Consider the following 18,716-nt stretch of genomic DNA (forward strand, 5'->3'; position numbering starts at 1 on the left):
CCTAAAGCTTTAACTAACCTTTAAGAGCCATGAAATACAAATTCCCTTTTATCTCTCACAGAGCGATATCATGAGGAGATTGTTCGGGTGTTGGGTTATGACCGCTTTCCCAGCATGGATGACCGTAACAAACTACCGTACATGTACGCCACTGTTCACGAGATTCAGCGCTATGCCACAATACGTGTCAACACTCCAGTTTTCCGCGGGAGTCTCCCGTCTTTCACACCCATCTCCCGCCCCCCTCCCGTTTTGTCATTTCTCCCGTGAAACTCCCGTAATTTGTTTGCCCAAATGTCGTTATATGAATAATCACATCAATATATTACTCCAAGGTTGCCCAGTTTCCAGGTCTTATATGAAACCCATCCTACTCCCGCAATCAACTAGCCTGGTTAAAACCAGACCATTCTCAGTAGTAACTGAGTTATGGTCTGGCAAAGCTTCATTAATAACTCATTTCCAAAGGGGCGTCACCAACGGACGTCGCTCAAATGCCTCTGGGCGCAATTGGATAGACCTAAAACCAATCAGAGCGATCGTCATCGTGTAAAGCCCGCCTCAACGTTTCTGATTGGTGCCTCGATTTCGATGGATTAGAAATCGGCTTGAATGGGCTCTTTGCCAGACTACTTGCAGAGCAAATCTAAATTTGCCGGAAGTTTGTCTGGGTTTTACCAGGCTAGCAATCAACAAATCATACAAATTTCAACCCATTTGTGAGCTCAACCTGGCAACCTACAACTCAGTAGCGCTGTTGACATGCGCAGATCGACGCCGGAAGTTATATCAGCATCACTAGTAGAAATGGGAAGAGAAGACTCTAAATATTTAACACAATTAATGCAATTAAATCATCCTTTGGCTGGCGTTACATTATATGATGCGCTCTTATTCTTGCAAATGCTTTTAAACCATTCAAGCAAAGACAAATTGAGCGCCAGAATCGATTTCTCTTTCGGCTTGAAGTTGACCGAACACTAACACACACAATTATGCCAAAATGTCAGTTTTGTCGAGTATCCTCATAAGAGCAGAGTGAGCAGCACTCTTAAATGAGTTAAATAAAGTCTTATGTAAAGAGTTGTGAGAGAATGAGGCGCGTGAGATCCGCGTCTCTGTCAGCAGCGGCTGCTCTTAATCTTAAAGAGAGAACAGCCAATGAAGCCTTCTGTCAGTAAAGTTAATAAAAGAACAAAGCGGGAACAGAGAAAAACACTCACTGCTCTTGACTTAAGAACTTGTGTAACTTTAATAAGGATTAATCTATATATAATTTAACATTTATGCAGTGCAAACTGTTTGATAACTTTATTCAATTTCTATAGCCTATATTTCCTACCTTTTAAACCAATATTTAAAATATACTGTCTTTGTTGTTTCTACATTAATTTTGAGATTAAATGTGAAATTATTACATTATAAAATATGTTAAAAACATTAGGTTTTTTAATGGTGATTCATCGTGAGTAATCACAGAAAAAAACTAAATGTGTGATTGATCTATTTTGGATTACGCAGTTTTAGCATAAGCAAAATGTGATGCATATTTGTCAGTCATACAGTACATAAATGAAGGGTAAGATTTCTGTAATAGTACTTACTAATAAACTGAATGTGTTAAATGCACAATAACCAGGTTTATATATTTATCATCAATTAATCAAATTTATTTGAGTCTCACACAACTGAAAATGGCTTGTTCCACAGCTAGTCATATGCATGTTCATACTTTATAACTAAATAAATGCAATTATTTTCTCAATGATTTATGCTGTTTTAAAATTATTTAAATTGAATCAATTACATGCAATTAGTTAATAATAAACGATGCCATGATTTTCTGAGTGTGGAAATCTTTAATTTATGTATGACTGACAAACATGCATCACATTCATTTTACTAGCTTGTTTAGTTAAAGCTCTGTAATCTAAATGGATGGAAGTTTTATTTGCAACTCAAATACATAAATCTTGAAATTTAGAAGTCCGCCTTCCTCAGACCTTCAACATCATCTGCTGCAGCAGAGACACTAAAGAGTGACCGTCAGTAACCCGAAATGTATCAGACTGACATTATCATGTCATCATACATGGAATATTCCATAAAAAAAACAAGAATGGTCAATTTTAGTTTCATGGTGGCAAAAAGTTGTAAACATTTATTTAAGCACAGCTATAATTTATTTTTATTTTTTATTCTTTTATTATGGATGCATGCATTTTATTTTATAATGAAATGTATACACGTGTAGTTTTACAAGATTTGTATAGTGAAATGTTTTTACTCGGAAAAAAAATTACACCGCAGTGAGTGAATGAAGCATTCCTTTCAAGTCTAAAGTAAGTACAAGTTATGTCCATGTGTTTAAAGTGGTCGAACTGGTTGAGTTACTAGAGCATGTGACATGAGTCTCCAAACAACATGGTCATCCTCCACAGTCTGAACAGATGTTAAATCATGTTATATCTGCAATCTTACATCAGAGTTAATTTTTTCTTATATAATCATCAGGCCTTGTGGTACCTAATTAACAAACTAAGTTTAAGTCTAAGGTGCACAAACTTAATAATGGATGTGCAATGTTTAATTATAAATTAGTAGCGAATGCGTCTTTGTTAATAATCAATGTTCCAAATCAGAGCTCCAATGTTGGACTGATTTCACACATGCTTCACGACGCAATCACGCAGATTGTCAACTTACAGCATCAAACCACGTTAGCGTCTCGTTCCCTCTTCAAGGAACCAAAGTTACAAATCATTATTTATATCTATCTGTCCATCCGTCGCAACATTTGTTTTCATGACAATTAAGCATATTAGTAATAAAAATAGCATTAATTTTCTTCATACAAAATATAGTTCCTTTCTTTTTTTTTTTTGGGGTGAAACATGATGTCTGTTTATATGCGTATATAACATAATCTCTGCTTAGAAAATACTATTGCTTCTTAGTCCATCACAGTTTTAAATAGCTTTAAAGAGGCAATATCATCTCCTTTCACAAAGTCTTGACTTTGTTTTTGGGCTCTAAGACAGGTTTTAATTCTTGAATGTTTAAAACACATTATCTTTCTCATATTCGCATTGTTGCAGTTCCTCACTTCGCAGTCTGTCAGTAACGTTCTGTTTAATTCCTGTCTATGAAGAACCTCCTTCTGAAAAGCATAATGTACTCTGATTGGTTGGCTGGACCAGTGTGTTGTGATTGGTCAATTTCAAGGGAATAATCGACAATTGTGATTTTTGTCATAATTGTGAAGCCCTGCACTGATTAAAATAAAATAAATAAAATAAGCTTGATTTGCTTAAAAAAATTAAATAAAAAAAAAAATAGAATTTTTTTTTATTACGTATATCAAACAAGACTAGTATTTGTACAAACTGCTTAAGTTTTCTGTGTGTTGAAAGGAAATTTGCTCATTAAGTTAACTTAATTTTGGCTTTTCTCTAGTATTTGTTTTTTTTGTGTAAGCGAAGTTTCATACAATGTAATACAGAATTAAACCACACTTTCAAAGTGTATTTGAAACATCTTAGAAACATCTAAGTAAATAATACAATAGATTTTTGAGATACTTAATAGAAGTAACATCAGATTTTGAACACAGAGACCTCAATACTTGGTACACAATACACAATGATGCTAACATTTGATGGATCGTTTTTGAGTATGAATGTGTCATTTTGAGTAGAAAAGGAACTCCAGATGTCACAAAAAAGTTACTAAACCTAACAACAAAAGCAATGATAACAGTGTAAATAGAGCTGGAAAACAGCGAAAAATCAACCATATTAATTGTTCATGCCCCAGTGCATAATGGGAACACCAGTATCAGAAAAGTTGAGTAGGTTTTACTTAATTGTATAACGTTGGTATTTACGTTTTAATTTCTACAAGCTTGAATTGAGTACTAATATAAAATTTACTTTGTTTTGTTTTTTATTCTTGCCCGAACTAACCTTTTCATGTAGAAATTACATTTGTTTTTTCCGTAGTATTTAGTTCACAACAGAATCATTTTTATCAGTATAAGCATCATCACGTCTGCTGTGCGACGCACCGGTCTCGTATCTCTCACGGAGGAGCGGAAGCATAAAAGGAGGAGAGACGACAGTGAAGGACGAGACAGGGCAGGCCTGGATTTATGTTGTGTTTTATTTTGTTACTGTATATGTGACAGCAGTCGTTCGTGAGGGGCTGCTTTTGTATTCATTTTGTATTTGTTTATTTATTTTGTTATTAAAGTCTTTAAATGTTCGTGCCTCCTCCTTCCCACAACAACAAACTGCGTTACAATGCCAGTTACATAATTAAATAGAAAGATGCCACTTCAGAAATAATAAAATACATAACATCAATTGCTCATAGACAGTAATAATTTTGTTGGGCCTATTCATGTGCCCCAAAGGTTTTCACCTGGTTTCGGACTTGAGGACCAAAGGTTATCAGAGATCTTGAAGAGACACCAGCCACAACAAGAGAACAGAAGTCTCTTAAGTTTTGTCATGATCTCTTCTACTGCTGTGAAATTGAGAGCATTTTACTAATCACACCCAGACAAATGAAATGGTACCAAACATGAAAGGGAAAAACCAATGGATGCTCAAGATACATTATATGTGTTATATAGACATTCTTATTGAGGTTTCAGTGACTTGAGCCAGAGGGAAAGGAAAGTGGGGCTCAGATGGGCGAGGAGAGGAGTATGAGCAAGGCAGTGAGCTTTCGACCCCCGCCAAATTATTACCCCCCAAGCATAGGTAGGTTTAGGATAAATTGTGGGGGAGGGGTTAAGATTAGGGGTGGGGTTAGGATTAGGCAATCAGGTACTGAGTTCAACGAGGGGGTAATAATTTGGCACAACACCGGTACTACCTACTGGTGCTTACCATCCCACCTCAAGCATTGGTGTTATATAATCATTTCTGTTAATTATTATATGCTTGATAAACTGGCATGCAGGAAAAACAGCTGCATTCATCATTTTTGCTGATTGACACATGGATTAACACAGCTGAAAGGGTTCACAGCATGTCAATCTCTCCCACTGTCTCCTCCCTCTTCTGCTTTGCTTTTATAAAGCTCACCGGTGGTCCGCTGCTTTTGAGTTTGTCTTTGGAATCTGTCATCATGTGGGCGACTCTCATGAAGTTAGACCTGGCCTCTGTAGGCCTGACTCTGTTTCTGGGCTTGATCTTTCTGGTTCTGTTCGAGATCATCAGGATTAATTCCTACAGTGGTCAAACTCCTCCTGGTCCCAGACCTTTACCTTTTGTGGGATCATTACCACATTATATAAAGGGGCCAAGGGAGTTCGTAAGATCAGTGAGTTTTTGCTGTTTCCTTGGTATGGGCTTATCATTGAACTCTGACCTATTTTGAAATTAGATGTTTAGTTTACAAAACATATGTTCAGAAACATTTTCTTAGTTTAAATGCACTTGTGAATGTTCTCCGAGTAGATGCCTCAGTATGGAGAAATGTCCACTGTGTATCTTGGGAGGAAGCCGATAATAATGCTCAACACAGTCCAGGTCACGAAGGAAGCCCTGGTTCAGGAAGCTTTTTCTGGAAGACCGGCTATACCTCTTATAGAATGGACAACTAATGGACTTGGTGAGTAACATGGTATTATGATGCTTGAAATGTGGATTTTGTACTATTTCATTCTAAACTTTAGAGTCACTCTTAAAGGGTTAATTCACCCAAAAAATTCTGACATTATTTACTCACCCTCAAGATGTTCCATCATCTTCGGAACACAAGTGAAGATCTTTTTGATGTAATCTGAGAGCTTTCTGTCTCTCTGTTGACAGTCTACGAAACTACCACGTTGACGCTTCAAAAAGTTCATAAAGAGATCGTAAAACTAATCCATATAAATTGAGAGGTTTAGTCCAAATTTTCTGAAGAGACTTCGCTTTATATGATGAACCGATTGAATTTAGGCTTTTATTCACATGGACATTCATCAACGCACACATCAGTTCTGATAAACTGAAGCTTAAGCATGTTAGCTTGACACGTATGAGAACAATGGTTCTTGCACAAGCTAAAAAAAAAAAACTCAATGAGGTTCATTCTCGTGTTATGCAGCACGTTTGAGCTTGTGCAAGAATCAATGAGGTTTGTTCTTGCACATCAAGTGTCTGTTTATGTTCACTGATCAGTATTTAAAAGTGAATCAAGTAAACCGCTCAATTCATATGGATTAGTTTTACGATCCCTTTATGAACTTTTTGAAGCATCAAGTGGTAGTTGCGTGGCTGTCAATGAAGGGACAGAAAGCTCTCAGATTTCTTCAAAAAGATCTTCATTTGTGCTCGAAGATGAATGAAAGTCTTGCGGGTTTGGAACGACATGAGGGTGAGTAATTAATGCCAGAATTACATTTTTTGGGTGAACTAACCCTTTAATATCAAAGGTCCCAAAAGGGTGTTTTCACAGCGATACTGTAGAAGAACCATTTTAGGGATCCTAAAGATCCTCAGTGAATAAGGTAATTAACCCGAGTAAGGAATAGTGTAAGGAACATTTGAAAATATTTTGCCACTACATAGAATCTTTTGTGCAATAAAAAGGTTCTATAGACATTAAAGATTCTTCATGGACTCGTATATGCCGATAAAGAACCTTTATTTTGAATGGTGTATGGTTGATCTTGAGTCACTTTGCTTCAAAAATGTGTAGACTATAAATTTAGCAATAGATCAGATTTGAGATTAGAACGTTGGTTCTCTCTTTTTCTCAGGTATAATAATGGTCACGTTTGGTCACTCCTGGAGGCAGCAGAGAAGGTTTGCTCTGCACACGCTCAGGAATTTTGGCCTGGGGAAAAAATCAGTAGAAGATCTGGTGATAGAGGAAAGCCGCTATCTGATTTCTGAATTTCTTAAAGCAGAAGGTATGAAATGTTCATCCTTTATTAGAACTCTCAAACTAGCTCATCTGTGTCAAACAGCACCCAAAGGACTCTTTCTTAAATATTGTGTATATGTGACATGGCATGGCATGATTATATAAAGTTACCATTAGAGGAAGTTAAATTGGTCCGCTTATTTCTATGGTAATGGTCATGACCTCTGGTTAGATATAGTCTTACCTTAATTAAGTGTGTACAGATCTATGGGGACTAAATAGCATACTTTTAGAAATAAGCATGGTGCGGCATCTAAAGGTATCAGTCAATTGCCTCTGTCTAATGACCAATACTGAAGAGTTTGTGACTGAGATCCGTATACCTGGCCGGTGCGAGACTCAAAATGTTATTGGAATCTGAATGAACGAGTGTAATTTCCATAAAGAGTTAGAATAATCAAGTGTCTAGATAAATTATTATAGAAATTATAAATAAACAATTGACATTCTAACCTAAATTTAAGGTTGTGTAGCAAATTAGCTCTAAAGAAATATTAATAATCAATCATAACTTGTTATAATTGATTATGAATATTTGGATCAGTTAATAGAATTAACTTAATGTAGTCAAATTAATATTATAATCAATCCACCTGTTCGTCCCGTGAACACTGTTTATTAATTCTAAGAACTGTTCATTTCTGGGGGAGGGAAATGTCTTTCTTACTGTACAGCACTACTAAGAGATTTATGGCTCTGTCTCAAGTGTGGTTAAACATAGGCCTTGCTGTTTGTGTCCATTTATACTCTGATATATATAACAAACACACACTGCATTCTATGAGAAGGTGATGTACACTAAAGTGCGAGTCATTAAATGAGGATTAATTAGATAGGAGACACGATACAGGTGGGGTTACGTTGACCGTTGGTTCTATCATAAAATGCATAGTATCAAAGACATAATAGTATCAAAAGACACTACACAAGACAGTAAATCATTCACACAGTGTTCTGGGGTGCATGTTCATTTACAGATCAGTTCGTTCATAAATTAATGCAGGAAAGTCTGTTTTAAGGGCTGTGGGTCTTTCCTTTAGCCTCTGCTTTTTCCACGTGACCACATTTTTAACAACAATAAAACCAACTTATCTGTTCGTAGTCATGGTAACCAAGACCCTTCTTGCCCTTGTTGGGGGGATGGGACCATGGATCCCAGAGTGAGTTTTAAAGATTATTTGTTAAATAAAACAAATAATTGTCTGATTTGTCTCATTCGTGATAAAATGGAGTTAGATAAAAGTTTAATTGGAATTAAATTAGTTTGCCACACTAAAAAGACAGAATGCGCAGGAAACCTTCAACCGCTCTATTGGAAACCGCCGTTAGGCCGATTGGGCGGGTCTTACAATTTAAATTCAAGTTTCTTTTTAAAATGGATTGGATATAAAAGCACTGGCCTTTTTCCACTCATACTGATGCATGTTTCTTTGTAGGCAAGTCAATGAACCCCCAGCATGCATTACAGAATGCAACTTCCAACATTATCTGTTCCATCGTGTTTGGAGATCGCTTCGATTATGATGACAAACGCTTCTCATACCTTCTGAAACTCCTGAATGATAACTTAATGCTTGCAGGGTCAGCTGCAGGACAGGTATGATTACATTCTTCATTTTTGACTGAATTAAAAAAAGAAAAAAGAAAAAAAGATTTACACTGCTGAAAAATAATCATCACTGGCTTTCTCTTTATTATGTCTGCATTATCCTCATCCATGTACTCAATCTCACTCAGAAACTATTTTATCATTATTTTTATTTAATTAATTTACTGATTATTCGCTATGGCCACCCTTTGAGTAAATAAATAATGGCAGAATTTAAATAGTAGTGCATCCATATTCTCACAATCCCCAGTCACCAGTCCAGTCACCTCAGAACTACATTTCCCAGCATCCCTTCTGGTCCCCACCTGCACTCAGTCAGCTATCATCACACCTGCCACTGATAATCACTCATCACCCATGCACCATATAAGCAGTCATTCTTTAGATCACCTTTGATTGGTCTCTTCATTCAACACTAAGCACTTACCTGACTACCCACCTGTCTTGAACTGTCCAGTCTTCTTCAGCCTTCTGTGAAAGGAACTTACCTGTGCGATCCGGTCTCGAACTGTCCAGTTTTCTTCAGTCTTCATCCATCTTCTGGTATCATCTCGTCTTCAGGTTTTCCTCTAATTCTTCATCACTGCCTGTTCAGATAAGAACTGTCACTTTCCTGCTAGTATCACTATATTAATCTGCAATCCAGTTACTCACCTGCTCAATTCCCTTATGTGAATCAATAAACTCTGTTTGGAAGTTACCTGTGTTTGCCATCTTCTGTTCCGTGACAGCAGACCAGGCCAGACCTTAACCAACATCAACCGTGGACATCATATATTTTGACCCAGAGAATCATCTCCTCTCCATTTCACAAGATGGTCATTGAATTGAAGATTATGTTGAGGAATTTCTTAATCTTTCCAAACTGGTTCCATGGAATGATGGAACGTTGTAAACAATCTTCTGGGGTGGATTAGAGGAGCACCTTTATCAACAGATTCTGACGTCAGCTACTCCCTGTTCCCTGGAGTGCTATTTATTATTGAGCTTGATTGTGCACTGTTGCGAAGTGGTTCGTCCTTCACTGTGGGAGAGGTTAACGTCTTCCATGTGGGTGAAACCAACGCCAGCTTCCCTCCTCACGACTATGCAATGGCAGCTTTCAATACCATCATGGCAAGTGCTCCAGATTTTCTTCAGACAAAGAAAGCTGTCTCAAACAGTGCAGACCTGATCAAGACAGCTCTTAAGATTTTCAATCTTCGGTCCTCATGTCCAGATACTGTTCCAGTGAGTCATCTTCCCCAAGTCCAGGGTTTAATTCCCGAGTGAAATTCCTCAGTCTGTTCCAGTAAGAGAAATGTCCGTTCCTACCCTGAGACTCAGTCCAGAGTCCGCTCCAGTCACCGTGAACCAGCAAGTTCAGGATTTAACTACAGCATGCTTCCCGATTAATCCTCCTCACTCAGGATGACTGTCCTTTTGATGCCCACACTGCAAACTTTTCCCTGCACTGCAGATACCTTCCTGGCTCCCTGAGCTTCTGGCACCTCCATGGGAACCCTTGCCAGTACCACCCTCAAGGTTTCCCATCCTACCGGCACCAGGGCGCCCTCCCTCCCTCGGATGGATTCTATTAGGCGTGAGTTCAAACCTTCTGGGAGGGGAGGAGTACTGTCATAATCCTCAGTCACCACAGAACTACATTTCCTAGTATCCCTTCTGGTCCACACCTGCACTCAGTCAGCCATCATCACACCTGGCACTGAAAATCACTCATCGCCCATGCACCATATAAGCAGTCACTCTTCAGATCACCTTTGTCTGGTCTCGTTGTTCAACACTAAACACTTACCTGACTACCCACCTGTCTCGGACCCTCCAGTCTTCGTCAGTCGTCTGTGAAAGTAAAACTTACCTGTGCGATCCTGTCTCGAACTGTCCAGTGTTCAGCCATCTTCTGGGATCATCTCGTCTTCCGGTTTTCCTCTAATTCTTCATCACCGCCTGCAAAAGATAAGAACTGTCACTTTCCTGCCAGTATCACCATATCAATATGCCATCCAGTTACTCACCTGCTCAAGTCCCTTTTGTCACTCAAACTCTGTTTGGAAATTACCTGTGTTTGCCATATTCTGTTCTGTGACACACACATATTTAACTTTATCAGGTGACAAATCATGTGACCTGCACAGTCTGCATTCCCATTGCTATATTGCATCATGCATTTGTATAAAATTGGGATAACTATTGCATTTTCAATTGTTTTATTTGACTTCTATCGATCAACATTTAGTTATACTCCACCTTAAAATATTTTATTTTGATGACTTTTACAAACAAGTAATGGAAGTGATAGATGATCTTCCATATGTTCCTCAACTTATAACTGCAAGTTAAAACATTTACTTAATATTGAAATATTTACCTGATAATATGAATATTTATTTTGTATGGCGTGAATAAAATGAACTGAAAAGAAGTCTCAAATGTGAAAAATATTTGAAACAAGGCACCCATCATCTTTTTGTCTATCTTAGTTTTTCAACTTAGTGCCCTTTATCAAGTATTTCCCTGGGCCACACCAGAAGGTCAAGCAGATTGCCAGTGAGTTAGATGGTTTCATCCGGAAACAAGTTAAAGAACACAAAGAAACTCTGGATCCAGACAGCCCGCGAGACTTCATTGATGCCTACCTGCTGGAGATTGAGAAAGTGAGATCACAGTTACTGAAAGAAGGGTTCCCACATGCACATGTAAAACTAGACCTTTTTTTTTAGCTGTAGTAAACTGATACATTTGTTTCACCTGGAGTAGCAAAAGTCCAACGATGATTCCACGTTTCATGAGGAGAACCTGGTTATTTCAGCAGCTGATTTGTTCCAGGCTGGAACAAACACCACATCAACCACCATCAGATGGGGGCTCATCTTCTTGATTCAAAACCCAGATGTACAAGGTACTAGAGCTAAACATAATTAAATAATATTCATTAATTAAATAAAGAGAAATAATATCTATAAAATATACAGAAATTTTTTTCCACACAACTTTATTTCTGGCAATTGCAAGTTTTCATCTCACTATTGGAATAAAAAATAAATAAAAAAATCTGAAAGTGCGAGAAACTTTCCCTTGCAAGAAAAATGTCAGAATTGTGAGATTACACGTCAAAATGACAATTTATATTTTGGAAACAAGCTTTTTTTGTGTGAAAACAAGATTCCATTGTGGTCACATTAGCAAAATGTCGCATTCCATACACGTTCCATTGTCAATAACGGAGTATAAAGCGCTGCTCACACAGAAGTTTCTTTCGAAACAAGCAGCTTTCTTGAACGCATCTGTTTTCATTTATATTTCTGCCTTATTGTCCTCATTGATGCACAATTAGCCTACACATGCAGACAGATTGCCACTTATTGCAGACCAAGCACAGCGCATGCGGTCAGTGTAGAGTTAGGCTTGTTCGACTTGAACCGGCGCTGCACAGACCGAATAGTTTATGACATCAAACAAAGTACCGCGAGAGCGATTCAAAAGCATAAGCTCTATTCGCTCTCGCGGTACTTTGATGTCATAAACCGATCGGTCTGTGCAGCGCCAGTTCAAGTCGAACAAGCCTATTGAGATGCAGTTACATTTTTGTAGAGGTGCACGTCAGGCTACGTCATAGGCTACACGTGCTATACACAGCCTATGACGTAAGTTCAACGCAGAAGTATAAATCAGCCTTAGCCTACACGAAATTCCCGATCGCAACGATTCCTATCAGAATCACAGTTATTCGCAAAATTGTACAGAGCAACGGACCACGCCTTTTCTGCAGTTAATTCAGAACCATTTAGTGTACTAACTTACCAACGAAAACATTTGAGCGCTGCTTGCTGGAAGGTTGTTTAGTAATTCCAGAAGGTGCTCTTTGGTTGAGTAGCCTATATTTTTCAAAAAATTTAATAACCTACTGTTAATAGAGCAGCCTTTGATGCTCTATCTATTATTGCCATTTTCACCATTTTCCACTCTGCAGCCTTTGCATTTGCTAAGCATCAAAACCTAAAGCTTTAACTCTAACTAACCTTTAAGAGCCTGCATGAAATGCAATTTCCCTTATCTCTCACAGAGCGATGTCATGAGGAGATTCTTCAGGTGTTGGGTTACGACCGCTTGCCCAGCATGGATGACCGTGACAAACTACAGTACACCTACGCCACTGTTCACGAGATTCAGCGCTATGCCAATATTGTGCCACTGGGGGTGATTCATGAAACGATTCGTCCAACAAAACTACGAGGATACAACATTCCTCAGGTAATGAATGGAGCGTGTATGAATGAAGTTATCTAAGTAATTACGCACTGAAAATATTGACATCCTCCCAGGCTTTTCCTTGGCAATATGTTTAAATCTAACCATCTGAATTATTCGTTGACAAGGCTTTATGGATTTTCACAGCCTTTTCATACAGTAAACCTCGCAATAAAGATGCTACCCGAGTCATAAATAACCAATTATGAAGAGCTTAGCCAATTAAGAGATTAGATTTTTATATTCTTTATTCCTTCACAAATCACTTTTTTTTTCACTAGTAATTTAAACTGTAAATATAAAGAAACTAGACTAGATTTATTATATTAATATTATATAAAGTTGTGTGCTGTACTTCTCTGTCGTGGAAATTCTCTATATAAATACAACCTAATCTGACGACTTCACCACTGACAATGTTAATATAATAAAATAATATACTACTGTATCTCATGGTAATTCCCTTACCAAATACTTGTAATACAATCCAACACTCAAGTCTTCTTCACTCTGATTTGTTGTGGTGATTGGTTTGTAATGATCATAAGTTAATCATTTGACTGTTAGTTCTACTGTGTTAAGCACTTTTCGGTAAATCTAGATTATTTGATCATGTGATGTGTACATGGTCTTTGACCTGAGCTTCCTTCATCTGCACTTTTCTGCACATTTCATGTTAAAATACCCTTTTGACCAATTCTGAGGTCATTACATGAAACATTTCCATCACATGTCCAATCAATTAAATGAATCTTATATAAATATGTATGTAATATTATCATGTAAGAGCAATAAGCCATTGTAAATTATGACTGATTACATGAAACATGGGACAATATAGGAGGTTAAAAATGCCCCTGGGTTTTGTGAAAAGCGTTAAAGTCTGCTGAACTTTCCTCATACAGGGAACTATGATCCTAACAAACTTGGCAGCAATTTTGAGCAATAAGGAGCACTGGAAGCATCCCGACTCCTTTAACCCGGATAATTTCCTGGATGAGAACGGACACTTCAGCAAGTCGGAGAGTTTCATCCCGTTCTCACTGGGTGAGTCAGGCATTATTAAACACACAGGTTACTGGACTAATGTTACACGCAAATAAATATTTAGGCCTTAATTTAAGATTGATGTATTTTTGCACATAAAGTACATCCATTTTGGATTACGCAGTTTTAGCATAAGCAAAATAATATGTGATGCATATGTGTCAGTCATACAGTACATGAATGAAACGGGTACGATTTCTGTAATAGTAGTTACTAATAAACTCAATGTGTTTTAAATGCACAATAACCAGGTTTATATATTTATCATCAATTAATCCAATTAGTTTGAGTCTCACACAACTGAAAATTGCTTGTTCCACAGCTAGTCATATGCATGTTCATACTTTATAACTAAATAAATGTAATTATTTTCTCAATGATTTATGCTGTTTTAAAATGGTTTAAATTGAATCAATTACATGCAATTAGTTAATAATAAACGATGCCATGATTTTCTGAGTGTGGAAATCTTTAATTTATCATTTTACTAGCTTGTTTAGTTAAAGCTCTGTAATCTAAATGGATGGAAGTTTTATTTGCAACTCAAATACATAAATCGTACTCGGTTACTTTCGTAACCTCGGTTCCCTGAGAGTAAGGGAACGAGTATTGCGTAGCTATACGCAGTGGGGAAACTCCTTTTCCTCTAATACTGAAGCCTAAAATGTAAAATGCATTTGCAGCTGCACAGCTAGCACAGTGAGTGTCTGGCTCACTCATTGGCTGTGCTGCGGCAACTGCACATCCAATGGCGTCAGAGACCGCCAAAATGGGCGTGGCTAAGTCTATTTAGAGCCTGAATTCGCCATTATAGCAGGTTTAAATCGATTGAAGCGACAAACTTGCCATGTTACTATAGTGTGGCTGGCTACGCAATACTCGTTCCCTTACTCTCAGGGAACCGAGGTTACGATAGTAATCGAGTACGTTCCCTTTCGAGAATGGTCACTTCGTATAGCATAGCCATGTAAAACGCTGCACTATAAGTAACTGGTTGCTACTGCAGCTCAGGACTCCTGAGCTCACAGAAACAAGCCAGAACCCAAAGTATATATATATTGGAAAAGACCGGACACGGTCGGGTCTAATAATATATATATATATATATATATAATGTCAGTAAGCTCATACCCAACATAATATACCAATAAGACCGGACACCGTCGGGTCTATTAAGTATAAGGGATATCAGAACCGGCCAAAGGCGGGTTTTATAATAATAATGGATAATGTGCTTATGAGCAGTAACATGATAAGACCAGACACCGTCGGGTCTTAATCATACTGAAAGGACCTTTGCCTGCAGGGAAGGTACCTCCATGTTATAGAACCTCATAAATGTGGAAGGCGAGGACCAGCCGGCTGCCGCACAAATGTCCTGAATAGGAAACCCAGAGGACCAAGCCCATGACGAAGCCATGCCTCTAGTCGAATAGGCTCTAGTACCTATAGGGCAAACCTGACCCAATGAGATGTACGCCAGAGATATGGCATCCACTATCCATCTGGACAGTCTTTGCTTCGTGACTGGAGATCCCTTGGATCGGCCACCGAAGCAGACCAAGAGCTGTTCTGATTGTCTAAAAGACGCAGACCGCTCCAGATAGATTCTCAGTGCTCTGACAGGGCAGAGCAAATTAGCCTCCCCATCCTCTGCAGAAGGGGGAAGAGCTAACAATAGCTGCTTTCCGTGAGACCCAGGCATTCCAAATGGCTGAGAATCAAAGCTCTGTGTGTCAAAAGTTCGGTTCTCGACTGTGCCAGGACCAGCCAGTCGTCGAAATAATTTAGCACGCGCACTCCGTGATTATGGAGGGATTATTGGGTCAGATTTAAAACTAAAAGTCTAAAACTAAAAGTCTTAAACGAAAACTAAAAGTCTAAATTTGAAACTAAAAGTCTAAGTCGAAAACTAAAAGTCTAAGTCGAAAATGAATTTGGTATTTAGGATTGGGCATTTGGGGATTTAGGGATTTAGGATTGGGCATTTGAGGATTGAGGAGTGTATGCAAATAAGGAGGCGTGGACCAAATACTGGAGGCTGGGTTTGAAATGGCTGGTGCGCAGAGGCACCTTATGGACAGCAGAGGGAGCTCCCAGGAGCACACTGTAATGAAACCAAACAGAGTGAGTGAGCAGGGCTGGAGCGAGTACTGTACTTTATAATGTGATAACTTCAACTTAATGACAGCGTTGTAACATTTATGTGGCCTCACACACACAGGGATCAAACGTTGAGCCCGACCAACCCCTTCTTCGGACAAGATTCAAACTCGGGTCTCTAGCGCGAAAATCTTAGAATCCACCTCTGAGCCACAGGGGGGGATTGACAGATAAGAGCTCTTATAGTACTTAGAATGGCGGCTTGTTCTTGCAGGGAGAACAGCCGTCATGAGAGAGAGCAGTTTCAGCGTGGTTTGATTCCAGACATGAAAACCACACTGTTGAGTCTGAATCACGGAGAAGGTTCTGCGTGATGAACAGAACGGAAGGGAGCGGTAGCTCTCTTGTGTCGTAAAGAGAGCTAGCCGCGCGAACATCTACCCACGTGCACATTTACTGACGAGGGAAGAAACGGGGGGAGCGCGAGAGGCGGTTTGCCATCTGAAGGAGAGCTAGCCGTGAGCGCAGGATGTAAATAAGCTGATCCGCCGAGGGAGACGAGACCCACCGCTCGAAGGGAGGGGCGCAGGTCTGCCTGAGTGAACAGGACCGGCGAGTGAGACTGAGATGGGGAGAACGAGGCACACGGGGACGTGGCTGGCATGTGCTCGCTCACCACCATTCTTTCGGGCTGTCGTTGGCTGCGGCTCTTCTTTCTCCTCCGGGAAAAGGAAGAGCAGGAGAAGCGGCGTCTCCATCTTTGCAGAGAACTAGCCGCGTGCGCGGTCACAGAACAGGCATACTCTCGCAGAGAGAGCAACTTCTGGCAGAGAGTGCAGCTTCAGCATGAGGGGTTCCCAGGCATGTGACGCACTTCGTATGCCCGTCGGCCTCGTGCAGATGGCATCCGCACGTGGCGCATGTAGAGCGAGGCATTTGTAACAACGCTCGCTTGCTCTTTAGACTATGTGAACGCAGCGGCGAACACACAGTAGCAATAATGCAATGAAAAGGATATGCGTCGATTGCCGGATGGCCACAGGAGAACGGCGACAGGAGAAAAACGACTTCGGGTGTTGAAGGCGTAGTCTGCTGTAAAAGGCTTGTTTCTACGGCGAAGGCTTACAGAGGAGTCAGAGATGTGAATTGTGTTGCTGAAGGAGAAAAATCTGCAATAATGGCGAATTTGGGCTCTAATATAGACTTAGCCACGCCCAATTTGGTGGTCTCTGACGTGTGTCGGCGCGCTGCTAGCTCATTGGCGCCACGCCATTAGATGTCACTGTGCTAGCTGTGCAGCTGCAAATGCGTTTTACATTTTAGGCTTCAGTATTATCGAGGAAAAGGAGTTTCCCCACTGCGTATAGCTACGCAATACGAAGTGACCGTTCTCGAAAGGGATCTTAAATTTAGGCCTAAATATTTACGTGTGCTGGTTTATCAGGTCCGAGGGTCTGTCTCGGCGAGACGCTGGCAAGGACGGAGCTCTTCCTGTACATCACGTCTCTCCTACAGCGGATTCAATTATCCTGGCCACCATATCCACAGCCTCTGGACATGGATGGGATCATGGGTGTGTTCCGCCTTCCTCAGACCTTCAACATCATCTGCTGCAGCAGAGACACTAAAGAGTGACCGTCAGTAACTCAAAATGTATCAGACTGACATCATCATGTCATCATACATGAAATATTCCATAAAAAACAAGAATGGTCAATTTTAGTTTCATGGTGGCAAAAAGTTGTAAACATTTATTTAAACAGCTATAAAAAAATATATATATAAAAAAAATTAAGCATTTTTATTATTTGATTATGGATGCATGCATTTTATTTTATAATGAAATGTATACACATGTAGTTTTACAAGATTTGTATAGTGAAATGTTTTAACTACAAATAAAAAATGACACCTCAGTGAGAGAATGAAGCATTCCTTTCAAGTCTAAAGTAAGTACAAGTTATAATAATAATAATAATAATTTGTTACATTTATATAGCGCTTTTCTAGGTACCCAAAGCGCTTTACATAGAAGGGGGAATCTCCTCAACCACCACCAATGTGCAGCATCCACCTGGATGATGCGACGGCAGCCATATTGCGCCAGAACGCCCACCACACACCAGCTTACTGGTGGAGAGGAGACACTGATGAATCCAATCAATATATGGGGATGATTAGGAGGCCATGATGGACAGAGACCAAGGGGCAAATTTGGCCTGGATGCCGGGGTTAATCCCCTACTCTTTTTTTTTCGAAGGACATCCTGGGATTTTTAATGACCACAGAGTGTCAGGACCTCGGTTTAACGTCTCATCCGAAGGACAATGACGAAGGACCCGTTATGTCCATGTGTTTAAAGTGGTCGAACTGGTTGAGTTACTAGAGCATGTGACATGAGTCTCCAAACAACATGGTCATCCTCCACAGTCTGATCAGATTTTAAATCATGTTATATCTGCAATCTTACATCAGAGTAAAATTTTTCTTATATAATCATCAGGCCTTGTGGTACCTAATTAACAAACTAAGTTTAAGTCTAAGGTGCACAAACTTAATAATGGATGTGCAATGTTTAATTATAAATTAGTAGCGAATGCGTCTTTGTTAATAATCAATGTTCCAAATCAGAGCTCCAATGTTGGACTGATTTCACACATGCTTCACGATCACGACGCAATCACGCAGATTGTCAACCTACAGCGTCAAACCACGTTGGCGTCTCGTTCCCTCTTCAAGGAACCAAAGTTACAGTCGTAACTGAGGCGTTAATATCACGAAAACA

The 18,716-nt window shown here is 39.3% G+C and overlaps 2 protein-coding genes across 2 annotated transcripts in view; one reads left to right on the forward strand and one right to left on the reverse strand.

Moving 5' to 3' along the window:
* The window catches only part of LOC309480930 (uncharacterized protein), a 232,148-nt gene that overhangs the window by 8,559 nt on the left and 204,873 nt on the right, over window positions 1-18,716 (reverse strand). The gene's annotated exons all lie outside the window — the stretch shown is intronic.
* Window positions 4,910-17,668, forward strand: LOC309481003 (cytochrome P450 2B1-like). The gene is made up of 9 exons (XM_082145788.1): window positions 4,910-5,331; window positions 5,469-5,622; window positions 6,758-6,910; window positions 8,361-8,521; window positions 11,014-11,187; window positions 11,291-11,432; window positions 12,597-12,784; window positions 13,687-13,828; window positions 17,376-17,668. The coding sequence occupies exons 1-9, from the start codon at window positions 4,963-4,965 to the stop codon at window positions 17,564-17,566; spliced, it is 1,674 nt and encodes a 557-aa protein (XP_082001914.1). The 5' UTR covers window positions 4,910-4,962; the 3' UTR covers window positions 17,567-17,668.

Source organism: Leuciscus leuciscus (genome assembly GCF_965113295.1).
Source record: "Leuciscus leuciscus genome assembly, chromosome: 18".
Classification (NCBI taxonomy): Eukaryota; Metazoa; Chordata; class Actinopteri; order Cypriniformes; family Leuciscidae; genus Leuciscus; species Leuciscus leuciscus.

Coding starts and splice junctions, on each gene's coding strand:
- LOC309481003 (XM_082145788.1), top strand. CDS start 4,963: ATGCAGGAAAAACAGCTGCATTCATCATTTTTGCTGATTGACACATGG. Junction 5,623..6,757: donor ATGGACAACTAATGGACTTG/GTGAGTAACATG, acceptor TCTTTTTCTCAG/GTATAATAATGGTCACGTTT. Junction 11,433..12,596: donor TCAAAACCCAGATGTACAAG/GTACTAGAGCTA, acceptor TATCTCTCACAG/AGCGATGTCATGAGGAGATT.